Source organism: Agelaius phoeniceus, chromosome 32 (genome assembly GCF_051311805.1).
Source record: "Agelaius phoeniceus isolate bAgePho1 chromosome 32, bAgePho1.hap1, whole genome shotgun sequence".
Classification (NCBI taxonomy): Eukaryota; Metazoa; Chordata; class Aves; order Passeriformes; family Icteridae; genus Agelaius; species Agelaius phoeniceus.
Window position 1 is genome coordinate 224111 of NC_135296.1, and position 15592 is coordinate 239702.

The 15592-nt window shown below is 60.5% G+C and overlaps 3 protein-coding genes across 5 annotated transcripts in view; 1 reads left to right on the top strand and 2 right to left on the bottom strand.

Moving 5' to 3' along the window:
* The window catches only part of LOC129133823 (venom factor-like), a 33772-nt gene extending 29482 nt beyond the window's left edge, over window positions 1-4290 (top strand). The window contains exons 36-40 of the mRNA XM_077192342.1: window positions 269-358; window positions 1522-1608; window positions 2191-2274; window positions 2918-3053; window positions 3800-4290. Of these exons, the coding sequence (XP_077048457.1) occupies window positions 269-358; window positions 1522-1608; window positions 2191-2274; window positions 2918-3053; window positions 3800-3941 (539 nt within the window). The 3' untranslated portion in view covers window positions 3942-4290. The remainder of the gene's footprint in view (window positions 1-268; window positions 359-1521; window positions 1609-2190; window positions 2275-2917; window positions 3054-3799) is intronic.
* A 769-nt stretch (window positions 4291-5059) lies between these two features.
* Window positions 5060-7131, bottom strand: LOC143696268 (uncharacterized). Its single transcript, XM_077192215.1, has 7 exons — window positions 7107-7131; window positions 6830-7036; window positions 6629-6688; window positions 6410-6438; window positions 6186-6280; window positions 6027-6052; window positions 5060-5991 (listed from the first exon to the last, which is right to left on the bottom strand). Exons 1-7 carry the CDS (start codon window positions 7129-7131, stop codon window positions 5435-5437), a joined length of 999 nt encoding a protein of 332 aa, XP_077048330.1. The 3' UTR covers window positions 5060-5434.
* Window positions 7132-7673: 542 nt separating this feature from the next.
* Window positions 7674-15094, bottom strand: LOC129133829 (PDZ domain-containing protein GIPC1). Of its 3 annotated transcripts, none has more exons than XM_077192384.1 (6): window positions 14593-15081; window positions 13365-13550; window positions 11528-11708; window positions 10374-10489; window positions 9614-9695; window positions 7674-8483 (listed from the first exon to the last, which is right to left on the bottom strand). In XM_077192384.1, exons 1-6 carry the CDS (start codon window positions 14860-14862, stop codon window positions 8332-8334), a joined length of 987 nt encoding a protein of 328 aa, XP_077048499.1. In that variant the 5' UTR covers window positions 14863-15081; the 3' UTR covers window positions 7674-8331. The 3 variants fall into 3 exon arrangements, with proteins under 3 accessions (XP_077048499.1, XP_077048501.1, XP_077048500.1); XM_077192386.1 differs by lacking the exon at window positions 14593-15081 and adding an exon at window positions 14444-14541; XM_077192385.1 differs by lacking the exon at window positions 7674-8483 and adding an exon at window positions 8926-9014 and having other exon boundaries at window positions 14593-15094.
* Between the last annotated feature and the right edge of the window lie 498 nt (window positions 15095-15592).

Sequence of the window (15592 nt, forward strand, 5' to 3'; positions counted from 1 at the left end):
CTACAGCATCGGTGTGTGATTGTCATTGTCACTGTCCCCATCCCTGTCCCTGTCCTCGTTGCCACCCAGGTCACCTGGGTCACCTCTGTCACCTGTGTCCCCATCTCCTTGTGTCCCCCTGCCTGATGTCCCCCGCTGTTCCCATGTCTCCTGCTGTCCCCGCTGTCCCAGCTATCCCCAGCTGTCCCCTGTTGTCCTCACTGTCCCCAGCTGTCCCTGCTGTCCCCGCTGTCCCCCGCTGTCCCCTGATGTCCCCGTGTCCCCGCAGACGATCGCTGCACCCGGTTCTACCACCCGGACAAGGAGGGAGGGAAACTGAACAAGATCTGCCAGGGGGACGTTTGTCGCTGCGCCGAAGGTGACACGGGGACACGGGGACAGGGTGGGACACGTCATGGCCATGGTGGGGACGCGTCACGGTCATGGTGGGACACGGGGACAGGGTGGGACACGTCATGGTCATGGTGGGGACGTGCCACGGCCATGGTGGGACACATTGATGTGATGGGGACGTGTCATGGCCATGGTGGGACACGATGTGATGGGACACGTCATGGTCATGATGGGGACGTGTCACGGCCATGGTGGGACACATTGGTGTGATGGGGATGTGTCATGGCCATGGTGGGACACATCAATGATGAGATGTCACATGTGACTGTGATGGGGACATGTCCTGGCCAAGATGGGACACGTCGATGTGATGGGACACGTCATGGTCATGGTGGGGATGTGTCATGGTCATGGTGGGACACAATGTGATGGGACACGTCATGGCTGTGATGGGACACGTCATGGCCATGGTGGGACACATCAGTGATGAGATGTCACATGCCACCATGATGGGGACGTGTCATGGCTATGGTGGAGACATGTCCTGGCCATGGTGGGACACGTTGATGTGATGGGACACTTCATGGCCATGGTGGGACATGTCATGGTCATAGTGGGACACATCAATGATGCGATGTCACGTGTCACTGTGATGGGGACATGTCCTGGCCAAGATGGGACACGTTGATGTGATGGGAGACATCATGGCCATGGTGGGACACATCAATGATGCGATGTCACATGTCACCATGATGGGGACATATTGTGGCCATGATGGGACACAATGTGATGGAACACTTCATGGCCATGGTGAGGCACATCAGTGATGAGATGTCACATGTCCTGGCCATGGTGGGACACGTTGATGTGATGGGACACTTCATGGCCATGCTGGGGACATGTCATTGTGGGACATGGTCATAGTAGGACACATCAATGATGAGATGTCACATGTCACCATGGTGGGGACATATGGTCATGGTGGGACACGATGTGGTGGGACACTTCACGGCCATGATGGGGACACGTCCCTGCTGTGGTGGGACACGTCATGACCCTGGTGGGGACACATCATTGATGAGATGTCACATGTCATAACTGTGATGGGGACACGTCCCTGCCACAGCTGACCTTGTCATGGCTGTGTCCCCGTGATGTCCCCACGATGTCCCCACGGTGTCCCCACAGAGAGCTGCTTCAAGCGCCAGGAGGAGCCCAGGGACATCACGGTCAACCAACGCATCGAGAAGGCCTGCGAGCCCGGGGTGGACTTCGGTGGGACATGGGGACAGTGGGGACACTGGGGACAATGGAGGCAATGGGGGCAATGGGGACATCAGGGATGTTGGGGACAATGGGGATACTGGAGGACAATGGGGACATTGGGGATGTTGGAGACATCAAGGATATTGGGGACATTGGGGGACATTGGGGACATCAGGGACATTGGGAGTGGACATTGGGGACATAGGGGACAATGGGGACATCAGGGACATTGGGGGTGGACATCAGGGACATTGGGGACATAGGGGACAATGGGGACATTGCAAGCATTGGGGGCAACAGGGACATGGGGGACACTGAGGACATCAGGGACATTGGGGGACACTGGGGACATCAGGGACATTGGGGACATTGGGGGACAATGGGGACATTGGGGGATTGGGACATTGGGGACATTGGGAGTGGTCATTGGGGACACTGGGGACATGGGGTGATAAGGGATCATGGCGGGTGGCGTTAGGGACATCGGGGACATTGCAGGAGCAGGGAGGGAGACGGTGGGGACAGGGGACACGGAAGGGCCACCCTGGCGGGGGTGACTGTCCCCATTGTCCCCAATGTGTCCCCTGGCAGTGTACAAGGTGAGGCTGCTGGCACAGGAGGAGACCCCGGCCTACGACAATTACATCATGGAGGTGCTGTCGGTCATCAAGATGGGTACGGCCACCATGGGGGGGACAAGGCCACCATGGGGGGGACAAGGCCACCACGGGGGGGGACAAGGCCACCATGGGCTGGGGACAAGGCCACCATGGGCTGGGGACAAGGTCACCATGAGGGAGGACATGGTGGGGGTCACCTGGAGATGGGGACACTCAAGTGCGCTGGTTGGGGACAGCCAGGTGGGTCAGTGTCACCCAACTGGGGTCGGTGTCACCCAAGTGGGGTCGATGTCAGCCAAGAGAGTTTGGGGACACGCAGGTGGGTTGATGTCATCTGGGTGGGGTTGGTGTCACCCAGCTCTGGTCGGTGTCACCCAAGGGAGTACAGGGACACCTGGGTGGGGCTGGTGTCACCCAGGTGGGGTCGGTGTCACCCAGCTGGGGTCAGTGTCACCCAATTGGGGTCATTGTCACCCATGTGGGATTGGTGTCACCCCAGTACATTGGGGACACCAAGGCTGCTGGCAAAGCTGGAGGCACCCGGTGCCACCACAGCTGGTGCCACTGTGGGGGTGCTGCCACCACGGCTGCCCTGTTTGGTGGGTGGAGGTGACACGGTGCCATCACGGTGCCATCACGGTGACATCACAGTGCCATCACGGTGCCATCATGGTGACACGGTGACACCATGGTGACAGGCACAGACGAGAACCCGGCCGGCAGCAACAGGACCTTCGTGAGCCACCAGCAGTGCAGGGACAGCCTGAGGCTGCAGAGGGGACAGGACTACCTGGTCTGGGGACAGGCCAGCGACCTCTGGGCCAGCGGCAGACAGTAGGACACGGGCACAATGTCCCCAATGTCCCCTGGGTCCCCACTGTCCCCATTGTCCCCACTGACCCCATTGTCCCCTGTGTCCCCGGTGTCCCCATTGTCCCCTGGGTCCCCACTGTCCCCATTGTCCCCTGGGTCCCCACTGTCCCCATTGTCCCCACTGACCCCATTGTCCCCACTGACCCCATTGTCCTCTATATCCCCATGGTCCCCATTGTCCTCTGAATTCTCAATGTCCCCATTGTCCCCATTGTCCCCATTGTCCCCACTGTCCCCATTGTTCCCTGTGTCCCTGGTGTCCCCATTGTCCTCTATATCCCCATTGTCCCCATTGTCCCCACTGACCCCATTGACCCCCATATCCCCATTGTCCTCATTGTCCCCATTGTCCCTCTATCGCCATTGTCCCCTGTGTCCCCTGTGTCCCCACTGTCCCCATTGTCCCTATTGCCCCTATATCCCCATTGTTCCCATTGTTCCCTAAATTCCCAATGTCCCCATTGTCCCCATTGTCCCCGCTGTCCCCTATATCCCCACTGTCCCCATTGTCCCCTATATTCCCTTTATCCCCACTGTCCCCATTGCCCCCATATCCCCATTGCCCCCATTGTACACTGAATTCCCAATGTCCCCATTGCCCCATTGCCCCCATTGTCCCCATTGTCCCCTGTGTCCCCATTGTCTCTACTGTCCCCATGTCCCCATGGCTGTCCCCGTGTCCCCATGGCTGTCCCTGGTGTCCCCAGGTACAGGTACCTGATTGGGAAGGACACCTGGCTGGAGCAGTGGCCCTCGGAGGCCGCGTGCCAGGACGCGCTGCTCCAGCGCCGCTGCCAGGACTTCGTCGAGTTCTCCGAGAACATGGCGTTCTTTGGCTGTCCCACCTGAGTCCCCGAGGTGCCACCACCCTGGGGTGCCACCAACCCTGGGGTGCCACCAACCCTGGGTGTCACCAACCCTGGGGTGTCACCACCCTGGGTGTCACCAACCCTGGGGTGTCACCAACCCTGGGGTGTCACCAACCCTGGGGTGCCACCACCCTGGGTGTCACCTACCCTGGGTGTCACCAACCCTGGGGTGCCACCAACCCTGGGTGTCACCAACCCTGGGTGTCACCACCCTGCTGGTGGCACCCGGTTCTGGGGTGTCACCGCTCTTGTCCGGTCACTTTTTGTCCCCTCCCCGCCTTTGTTTGTTTTGGGTTTTTTTGGTTAAAAAAGTCATTTCTGAGCAATTGGCTTTGGTGTGTCCTTGAAGGGGGGGACATGGCAGGGGACATGGGGACACCAAGGGGACGTGGGGACATCACAGGGGACATGGGGACACCATGAGGGTCAGCAGGACACCACAGGGTCAAGGGACCCCAATCCCCACACCCCAAAATCTGCACTCCACATTTCCCACCCCAAATTCCGCACCCCAAACCCTGCACTCCAAACTCCGCACCCCAAATTCTGCACCCCCAAACCCTGCACCTCAAATTCTGCACCCCACATTTCACACCCCAAATTTTGCACCCCAAATCCCACCCCCCAAACTCCGCCCCTCCAAACCCTGAACCCCACATTTCTGCACCTCCAAACCCTGAACCCCACATTTCACACCCCAAACTCTGCACCCCACATTTCTCACCCCAAATTTTGCGCCCTAAACCCCACACCCCAAACCCCACACCCCAAATTTCTGCACCCCAAACCCTGCACCCCACCTTTCACACCCCAAACTCTGGACCCCAAATTCTGCACCCCAGACTCAGCACCCCAAATTCTGCCCCTCCAAACCCCACACCCCAAAATCTGCACTCCACATTTCCCACCCCCAAACCCCACACCCCAAATTTTGCACCCCAAACTCTGCACCTCCAAACCCCGCTCCCCACATTTCACACCCCAAATTTTGCACCCTAAACCCCACACCTCAAACCCCACGCCCCAAATTTCTGCACCCCACATTTCCCACCCCAAGGCCTGCCCCCCTCATTTCTCATCCCAAACCCTGCACCCGCATTTCCCACCCCCAAACCCCGCACCTGGGGCAGTTTTGGGGGGGTCTCTGGGGCATTTCTACGCTGCTGCCCTCACCTGCCCCTGCCTCCACCTCGGCGCAAGAGAGAACAGGTGTGCCCAGGTGTGCCCAGGTGTGCCCAGGTGTGTAATGGGTGTGCCCAGGTGTGCCATGGGTGTGCCCATGTGTGTCCAAGATGTCCCAGGTGTGCCCAGGTGTGTCTGAGATGTCCCAGGCGTGCCCCAAGTGTGTCCAAGATATTCCAGGTGTGCCCAGGTGTGCCCCAAGTGCCCCTAGGTGTGTAATGGGTGTGCCCAAGTGTGTCCCAGGTGTGCCCCAAGTGCCCCCAGGTGTACCCAGGTGTGTCCAGGTGTGTCCTATGTGTATCCCAGGTGTGTCCCCAGGTGTGTCCAGGTGTGTCCCAAGTGTACCCCAAGATGTCCCAGGTGTGTCTCAGGTGCCCCCAGGTGTACCCAGGTGTGCAATGGGTGTGCCCAGGTGTGTCTGAGATGTCCCAGGTGTGCAAGGTGTGTCTCAGGTGTGCCCCAAGTGCCCCCAGGTGTGTCCCAGGTGTATCCAGGTGTGTCCAAGATGTCCCAGGTCTGTCCCAGCTGTCCCCAGGTATATCCCAGGTGTCCCCAGGTGTGTCCCCAGGTGTGTCCCAGCTGTCCCCAGGTGTGTAATGGGTGTGTAATGGGTGTGTCCCCAGCTGTCCCCAGCTGTCCCCAGGTGTGTCCCTCCCCTCCCCCACAGCCGTTCCCGTTTCTCTGTTTTTTTATCTCCAAATCTTTTCCATGAAAATACAAAAAATATCCCGGGGGGGGGAGGGGCCAGCAGGTGACACCGGGGGGGGGGGGGGGAGGGGGGGGCTGGGGGTGTGACAGCGCCAGGTGACACCAGGTGGGGGTGACTGACAGTGTGTGACAGGTGACAGGTATGTGACAGTGACAGTGTGTGTGACAGTGACAGGTGTGTGACAGGTGTGTGACAGGTGACAGTGTGTGACAGTGACGGTGTGTGACAGTGACAGTGTGCGACAGGTGCCACTGTGTGACAGTGTGTGACAGTGACAGTGTGTGACAGTGACAGTGTGTGTGACAGTGACAGGTGTGTGACAGGTGACAGTGTGTGACAGGTGAGTGACAGTGACAGGTGTGTGACAGTGACAGGTGTGTGACAGGTGTGTGACAGTGGCAGTGTGTGACAGTGACAGTGTGTGACAGGTGTGTGACAGTGTCAGTGTGTGACAGTGTGTGACAGTGTGTGACAGGTGTGTGACAGTGACAGGTGTGTGACAGTGACAGGTGTGTGACAGTGTGTGACAGTGAGTGACAGGTGTGTGACAGTGACAGGTGTGTGACAGTGACAGTGTGTGACAGGTGTGTGACAGTGACAGTGTGTGACAGTGAGTGACAGGTGTGTGACAGTGACAGGTGTGTGACAGGTGTGTGACAGTGACAGTGTGTGACAGTGTGTGACAGTGACAGGTGTGACAGTGACAGGTGTGTGACAGGTGTGTGACAGTGACAGGTGTGACAGTGTGTGACAGTGACAGTGTGTGACAGTGACAGGTGTGACAGTGACAGGTGTGTGACAGTGACAGGTGTGTGACAGGTGTGTGACAGTGACAGGTGTGTGACAGTGACAGGTGTGACAGGTGTGTGACAGTGACAGGTGTGACAGGTGTGTGACAGTGACAGGTGTGACAGTGACAGGTGTGTGACAGTGTGTGACAGTGTGTGACAGTGACAGGTGTGACAGGTGTGTGACAGGTGTGTGACAGGTGTGTGACAGGTGTGTGACAGTGACGGTGACTGGCTCAGGTGGCACTGGGGGGGACACACAAAGGATTTGGGGGTCCCCAGGCCTGGGGGGTCCCCAGGGAATTTTGGGGGGGCTCCCAGGGGGGGGGCTCAGGGCACTTTGGGGGTCCAGCAGATTTTGGGGGGGGGGGGTTCCAGCTTTTGGGGGGTTCCCCCCTAATTATGGGGGGCCCCAATCCCTTGGGGGGGTCCCGGGAGGTTTCGGGGGGTCCCCAATCCCACAGGCCCTGGGGGGGTTTTGGGGTCCCCATTTGGGGGGAACCCAGGGGTTTTGAGGTTTCCCGGGGTTTTGAGGGTGCTGGGATTTTGGGGTCCCCATCAAGAGGGGTCCCAGTGGTTTTTGGGGTGTCCCAGAGGTTTGGGGTCCCCAATCCTGGGGGGTTTCGGGGTCCCTGTTCAAGACAGTCCCGGGATTTTTGGGGTCCCAGCAGTTTTTGGGGTGTCCCAGGATTTTGTAGTGTCCCAGGGAGTTTTGGGGTGTCCTGATTCAGGGGAGCCCCTGGGAGTTTTGGGGGTGTCCCAGGGTTTTGGGGTCCCCAATCCTGAGGGGTTTTGGGGTCCCCATTCGGGGGGCACCCAGGGGTTTTTAGGGTCCCAGCGGTTTTTGGGGTTTCCCGGGGTTTTGAGGGTCCTGGGATTTTGGGGTCCCCGAGTTTTTGGGGTGTCCCAGAGTTTTGGGGTCCCCATTCGGGAGGGTCCCAGGATTTTTGGGGTCCCAGCAGTTTTTGGGGGTCCCAGGATTTTGGGGTCCCCATTCAGGGATGTCCAGTTGGTTTTGGGGTCCCCATTCAGGGGGGTGTCCTGGGGTTTTTGGGGTGTCCCAGGGAGTTTTGTAGTGTCCTGCAGTTTTTGGGGTCCCAGTGCTTTTGGGGTCCTGATTTGGGGGTGTCCCAGGGTTTTGGGGTCCCAGTGGTTTTGTGGTCCCGGTTTTTGGGGATCCCGGGGTTTTGGGGTTCCCATTTGGGAGCGTCTCGGGGTTTTGGGGTCCCCATTTGGGGGTGTCCCAGGATTTTTGGGTGTCCCGGGTTTTGGGGTCCCAGTGGTTTTTGGGTTCACAGTGGTTTTTGGGGTGTCCTGGGGTTTTAGGGTCCCAGTAGTTTTTAGGGTCCCAGTGGTTTTGGGTGTCCTGGGTTTTGGGGTCCCCATTTAGGGGCGTCTCAGGGTTTTGGGGTCCCCATGTAGGGGTGTCTCGGGGTTTTTGGGGTCCCGGGTTTTAGGGTCCCCATTTGGGGGTGTCCCAGGGTTTTGGGGTCCCCATGTAGGGGTGTCTCGGGGTTTTTGGGGTCCCGGGTTTTGGGGTCCCCATGTGGGGGTGTCCCAGGGTTTTGGGGTCCCCATTTGGGGGTGTCCCAGGGTTTTGGGGTCCCCGTTTGGGGGTGTCTCGGGGTTTTGGGCTCCCGGCGGTTTTGGGGTCCCCCCCAGGTGTTTTTGGGGTCCCAGTTTCGGGGCTCTCAGCACCGCCCGGCCTTGGCGTCGCCGATGGCGCCCCAGACGTCGAACACGAACTCGTCCGGGAAGGCGAAGTCGCCGAGCTGAGCGTCCAGAGCCTCGGCCAGAGCGTCGGGGTCACGGGCGTCACGGCCCAGCTCCACCATGGTGGCCGCTGTGGGGACATTGGGGACACATTGGGGACATTGGGGACACATTGGGGACATTGGGGACACACTGGGGTCACAGGCGTCACGGCCCAGCTCCACCATGGTGGCCGCTGTGGGGACATTGGGGACACTGTCAGGGACATTGGGGACACATTGGGGACATTGGGGACACACTGGGGTCACAGGCATCACGGCCCAGCTCCACCATGGTGGCCGCTGTGGGGACATTGGGGACACATTGGGGACATTGGGGACACATTGGGGACACATCGGGGTCACGGCCCAGCTCCACCATGGTGGCCGCTGTGGGGACATTGGGGACACATTGGGGACATTGGGGACACATTGGGGACACTGTCAGGGACATTGGGGACACACTGGGGTCACGGGCGTCACGGCCCAGCTCCACCATGGTGGCGGCTGTGGGGACATTGGGGACATTGGGGACACATTGGGGACACATTGGGGACATTGGGGTCACATTGGGGTCACATTGGGGTCACGGGCGTCGCGGCCCAGCTCCACCATGGTGGCGGCTGTGGGGACATTGGGGACACATTGGGGACACATTGGGGACACATTGGGGACATGGGGGACATTTGGGACATTGGGGACATTGGGGACACATTGGGGACATGGGGACATTGGGGACATTGGGGACACTGTCAGGGACACTGGGGACATTGGGGACATTGGGGGACATCAGGGGACATTGGGGACAGAGATGGGGACATGGGGGGACAGTCCAGGGGTCCCAGGGGGTTTTGGGGGGGTCCCCAGGATTTTGGGGTCCTGGATTTTGGGGCTCCCCCAGCTCGCAGGGCCTGGGGGGTTTGGGGCAATGGGGGCAGTTTGGGGTGATCCCGGGGGGTTTTTTGGGGGTTCCCCTGGGATTTTGGGGTCCCGGATTTTGGGGTCCCGGATTTTGGGGTCCCGGATTTTGGGGTCCCCGGGATTTTGGGGGGCTCACCCAGCTCGCTGTCCTGGATCCCCCTGGAGCTCTTCAGCAGAGCCCGGGGGGATTTGGGGTGATGGGGGCAGTTTTGGGGTAATCCTGGGGGTGTTTTTTAGGGGGTTTCCCGGGATTTTGGGGTCCCTCAGGATTTTGGGGTCCCCGGGATTTTGGGGGGCTCACCCAGCTCGCTGTCCCGGATGCCCATGTAGCTCTCCAGCAGATCGTCCACCTTGGCCACCGCGCGCTCCTCGAACGCCGACGGCTGCGGGAGTTTGGGGCAGTTTGGGGCAGTTTGGGGCAGTTTGGGGGATCCCCGAGGGTCCCAAGGGGATTTTGGGGGGTCCCCGAGGATCCCAAAGGGATTTTGAGGGACCCCTGGCAGTTTTGGGGTCCCCAGAGGATATTTTGGGGTTCCCATGGATATTTTGGGGTGGTTTTGGGGCGGTACCTGCTCCTGCAGCGTGGCCACTTTTGGGGTCTCTAGGGGATGTTTTGGGGTGGTTTTGGGGTGATTTTGTGCTGTTTTGGGTCCATACTGGCTCCTGCAGTGTGGCCGGTTTTGGGGGTGGTTTTGGGGTGTTTTGGGGGTGATTTTGGGGTGATTTTGGGGTGTTTTTGGGGTGATTTTTTGCCAATTTTGGTCCCTACCTGCTCCTGTCAGCGTGGCCGGTTTTGGGGGTGATTTTGGGGTGTTTTTGGGGTGTTTTTGGGGTGGTTTTGGTCCCTACCTGCTCCTGCAGTGTGACCAGTTTTGGGGTGTTTTTTGGGGTGTTTTTGGGGTGATTTTGGGGTGTTTTTGGGGTGTTTTGGGGGTGGTTTTGGGGTGTTTTTTGGGTGTTTTTGGGGTGGTTTTGGGGTGATTTTGGGGTGATTTTGGGGGTGTTTTTGGGGTGATTTTGGGGTGTTTTTGGGGTGTTTTTGGGGTGTTTTTGGTCCCTACCTGCTCCTGCAGCGTGGCCGGGCCCCTCGAGCGCAGCCTCAGCGTCCCCCGGCCCGAGAGCACCTGGGGGGGCCCCCCCCGAGCCGAGACCCCCCCGGAGCGGGGCCCGACCCCGTCTGGGGACAGAGAGGGGACACGGGGGTCACACAGGGGTCACACAGGGGTCACAGAGGGGTCACAGAGGGACAGAGAGGGGACACAGGGGGGTCACAGAGGGGTCACACAGGGGTCACACAGGGGACACAGAGGGGACAGGGAGGGGACAGGGAGGGGACACAGAGGGGTCACACAGGGGTCACAGAGGGGACACACGGGGTCACACAGGGGTCACACGGGTCACAGAGGGACAGGGAGGGGACACACGGGTCACACAAGGGAGGACACAGGGGTCACACAGGGGTCACAGAGGGGACACAGGGGAGGACACAGGGGTCACAGAGGGGTCACAGGGGACACACAGGGGACACACAGGGGTCACACAGGGGTCACACAGGGGGTCCCCATTGCGAGGGCACCTTCAGACCTTCCCAGTACAGCCCAGTTCAATCCCAGTGCTCCCAGTTCAATCCCAGTGCTCCCAGTACCCACCCCAGGCCCTCCTGGGCTCAGGGAGCCTCAGTCTGGAGCGGTGCCCACGGGGCAGCTCCAGCTCCATTGACCCCAGTCCAATCCCAGCTCAATCCCAGTCCCTCCCAGTTAATCCCATTCATTCCCAGTCCCTCCCAGTGCTCCCAGTTGCTCACCCCATGCCCTCCTGGGCTTGTTCAGTCTCAGTCTGAAGCGGTGCCCACGGGGCAGCTCCAGCTCCATCCCAGTTCAATCCCAGTCCCTCCCAGTCCCATCCCATTCCTTCCCAGTTCAATCCCACTCAATCCCAGTGCATCCCAGTTAATCCCATTCGTTCCCAGTTCAATCCCAGTTCAATCCCAGTCCCTCCCAGTCCCTCCCAGTCCATCCCAGTACCCACCCCAGGCCCTCCTGGGCTCGGTCAGCCTCAGCCTGAAGCGGTGCCCGCGGGGCAGCTCCAGCTCCATTGACCCCAGTTCAATCCCAGTGTTCCCAGTCCAATCCCATTCATTCCCAGTCCAATCCCATTCATTCCCAGTTCATTCCCAGTTCAATCCCAGTCCCTCCCAGTCCATCCCAGTACCCACCCCATGCCCTCCTGGGCTCGGTCAGCCTCAGCCTGAAGTGGTGCCCGCGGGGCAGCTCCTGCAGCAGCCGCGCCACCTCAAAGTGCCGCGTCCCCACCAGGCTGCGCCCGTCCAGCGCCTCCAGCACGTCCCCGACGCCCACCTGGGGCGTGCGCGCCATCACCGAGCCCTCCCGGATCCGCTGGGGGACACAGACACACCTGAACACACCTGGGGACACCTGGGACACACCTGGGGACACCTGGGTCACACCTGGGGCGTGCGCGCCATCACCGAGCCCTCCCGGATCCGCTGGGGGACAGGGAACACACCTGGCTCACACCTGGGGACACCTGGGACACACCTGAGCCACCTGGGGACACCTGGATAACCTGTGTAACCTGAGCCACCTGTGTAACCCGGGTAACCTGGGTCACACCTGGGGCGTGCGCGCCATCACCGAGCCCTCCCGGATCCGCTGGGGGACACAGACACACCTGGGTCACACCTGGGGACACCTGAGCCACCTGTGTAACCTGGGTCACACCTGGGTAACCTGGGGTCACCTGAGGTCATCTCAGTCACCTGGGGGCACCTGGGGTCACCTGTTGTTGGTGATGGTGAGCCCCAGCACTGTCCCACTGTCCCCACCCTGCTGTCTCCAGGTGCCTCTCACCTGTCCCAGGTGTGTCCCCGGGTGTGTCCCCAGGTGTGTCCCACCTGTCCCAGCTGTGTCCCCAGGTGTGTCTCACCTTGCCAAAGGTGTGGCCCGTTCTGTTGTTGGTGATGGTGAGCCCCAGCACACACACCCAGGTGTGTCCCCAGCTGTCCCCAGGTGTCCCTCAGCTGTGTCTCACCTGTCCCAGGTGTGTCTCACCTTGACGAAGGCACAGCCTGCTCCATTGTGGCTGATGGTGAGCCCCATTGCCCCCACCCATGTGTGTCTCACCTGCCCAGGTGTGTCTCACCTGTCCCTAGGTGTGTCCCCAGGTGTGTCTCACTGTCTCTAGGTGTGTCCCCATGTGTGTCTCACCTGTCCCAGCTGTGTCCCCAGGTGTGTCTCACCTGTCCCTAGGTGTGTCCCCAGGTGTGTCTCACCTGTCTCTAGGTGTGTCCCCAGGTGTGTCTCACTGTCTCTAGGTGTGTCCCCATGTGTGTCTCACCTGCCCAGGTGTGTCTTCTGTCTCACCTGTCCTTAGGTGTGTCCCCAGGTGTGTCTCACCTATCCCAGGCGTGTCTCACCTTGATGAAGGTGTAGCCTGCTCCATTGTTGCTGATGGTGAGCCCCAGCTGTGTCCCCAGGTGTTCCTACATGCACCCAGGTGTGTCCCTGGAGGTGTCTCCAGCCGTCCCCAGGTGTGTCTCACCTGTCTCTAGGTGTGTCCCCAGGTGTGTCCCCAGGTGTGTCTCACCTATCCCAGGTGTGTCCCAGGTGTGTCTCACCTATCCCAGGTGTGTCGCCAGGTGTGTCTCACATGTCCCAGGGTTGTCTCACCTGTCTCTAGGTGTGTCCCCAGGTGTATCTCACCTATCCCAGGTGTATCTCATCTATCCTAGGTGTGTCCCCAGGTGTGTCTCACCTGTCCCAGGTGTGTCTCCAGGTGTGTCTCACCTATCCCAGGTGTGTCCCAGGTGTGTCTCACCTTGATGAAGGCATATCCAGCTCCGTTGTCAGTGATGGTCAGCCCCAGCTGTGTCCCCAGGTGTTCCTACATGCACCCAGGTGTGTCCCTGGGTGTCCCCAGGTGTGTCTCACCTGCCCAGGTGTGTCCCAGGTGTATCTCACCTGTCCCAGGTGTGTCTCACTTATCCCAGGTGTGTCCCCAGGTGTGTCTCACCTATCCCAGGTGTGTCTCACCTTGATGAAGGCGTATCCAGCTCCGTTGTCGGTGATGGTCAGCCCCAGGGCCTCCTCAGATTTCAGCACCTGCACGTCCTTCTGGCGGCCCCGCGTGTGCGCGAAGATGAAATCCTCGAGCCCGATCTGCCCCCCCAGCAGCTTCTCCATGTCCACCTGGGGCGTGTTCAGCGTGCAGAACAGCACCTGGGGACAGGTGGGGACATTGGGGACACAGGAGAGCACCTGGGACAGCACCTGGGGACACTGGGGACAAACCCTGCAGCCCAATCTGCCCCCCCAGGAGCCTCTCCGTGTCCACCTGGGGCGTGTTCAGCGTGCAGAACAGCACCTGGGAGAAGGTGGGGACATTGGGGACACAGGAGAGCACCTGGGGACAGGTGGGGACACTGGGGACACAGGACAGCACCTGGGGACAGGTGGGGACATTGGGGACACAGGACAGCACCTGGTGACTGGTGGGGACATTGGGGACACAGGACAGCACCTGGGGACAGCACCTGGGGACACTGGGACATTGTCTGGGGACACTGGGACATTGTCTGGGGACACTGGGGACACAGGAGAGCACCTGGGGACACTGAGGACATTGTCTGGGGACACTGGGGACAAATCCCCCATCCCAATCTGCCCCCCCCAGGAATTTCTCCATGCCCACCTGAGGGTGCGGAGTGTGCAGAGCAGCACCTGGGGGGACACTGGGGACACTGGCGTGTTCAGTGTGCCATCCCAGTCTATCCCAGCCCTATCCCAGTCTAACCCAGTATAACCCAGTCCGTTCCCAGTATAACCCAGTCCATTCCCAGTATAACCCAGTCCATTCCCAGTCCATCCCAGTATAACTCAGCCCATTCCCAGTATAACCCAGTATATCCCAGTCCATCCCAGTATAACCCAGCCCATTCCCAGTATATCCCAGTCTAACCCACTCCATTCCCAGTATAACCCAGTATAACCCAGTCCATTCCCAGTATATCCCAGTATAACCCAGCCCATTCCCAGTATAACCCAGCCCATTCCCAGTATAACCCAGTATAACCCAGTATATCCCAGTCCATCCCAGTCCATGCCAGTCTCACCTCGCTGGGCGGGATCCCGAAGGCCTCTCCTATTTTCCCGTACAGCTCCCGCACGTTCCCGAACCCCATCCCAGTGTAACCCAGTATAACCCAGTATAACCCAGTATAACCCAGTATAACCCAGTCCATCCCAGTGCTCCCAGTCTCACCTCGCTGGGCGGGATCCCGAAGGCCTCTCCTATTTTCCCGTACAGCTCCCGCACGTTCCCGAACCCCTCCACGCGGCCGGTGGCGCTGCCGTGCGCCAGCTGCGTGTGGAACACCAGGCGGGGCCGCAGCGGCTGCGGAGGGGGCGCCGCCCCCGGGACCCCCCCCGGGGCCCCCCCGGGCTCTCCCGGGGCCCCCCCGCGCCCCCCGGCGCCCTCCTCGTTCTCCACCAGCGGCGGCGGCTTCTTGCGGCGGCCCAGCCCCAGCGGCATCGGGGCTGCGGGGGGCTACAGGGGACGGGGGGGCGCGTCCAGGAGGGGATTTGGGGCCGCTGGAAGGGTCTGGGGGGAGTTTGGGGGTCTGGGGAGGGTCTGGTGCGGAGTTTGGGGGGTTTGGGGGGATCTCGGTGGAGCTGAGGGGGTTTTGGGGGGTTTAGGGGGCTCTAGAAGGGATTGGGGCGGGTCTAGGAGGGGATTTTGGGGGATTTGGGGGGGTCTTGGGGAGGTTTGGGGGGGGTCTGGGAGAGTTTGGGGGAGTCTAGAAGGGATTGGGGGGGTCTAGGAGGGGATTTGGGGGGTGCTGGGGGGGTATGGGGGGTTTTGGGGAATCGGGGGGGAGTTTTGGGGGTTTGGGGGGATCTAGGTGCAGCTGAGGGGATCTGGAGCGGTTTTGGGGGGGGTCTAGAGGGGATTTTGGGGGCTCTTAGGGGGCTCTGAGGGGGTTTTGGGGAGTCTGGGGGAGTTTTGGGAGATCTTGGAGGGGATTTTGGGGGGGTCTGGGAGAGTCTGGGGGGGATTAAGGTGGAGCCGAGGGGGTCCGGGGGGGTCTGGGGGGGTCTGGCGTGGGGTTCAGGGGGGATTTTGGGGGGGTTCGAGGCTTTCTGGGGGGCGTTGAGTTGGTTTTGGAGGGTGCCCGGGGGGGTCCCGGTGTCCCCGGGGAGGTCTCGGAGTGCCCGGGGGTTTCTTTTGGGCTCCCGGTGTTCCCGGGGGGGTCCCGGTGACC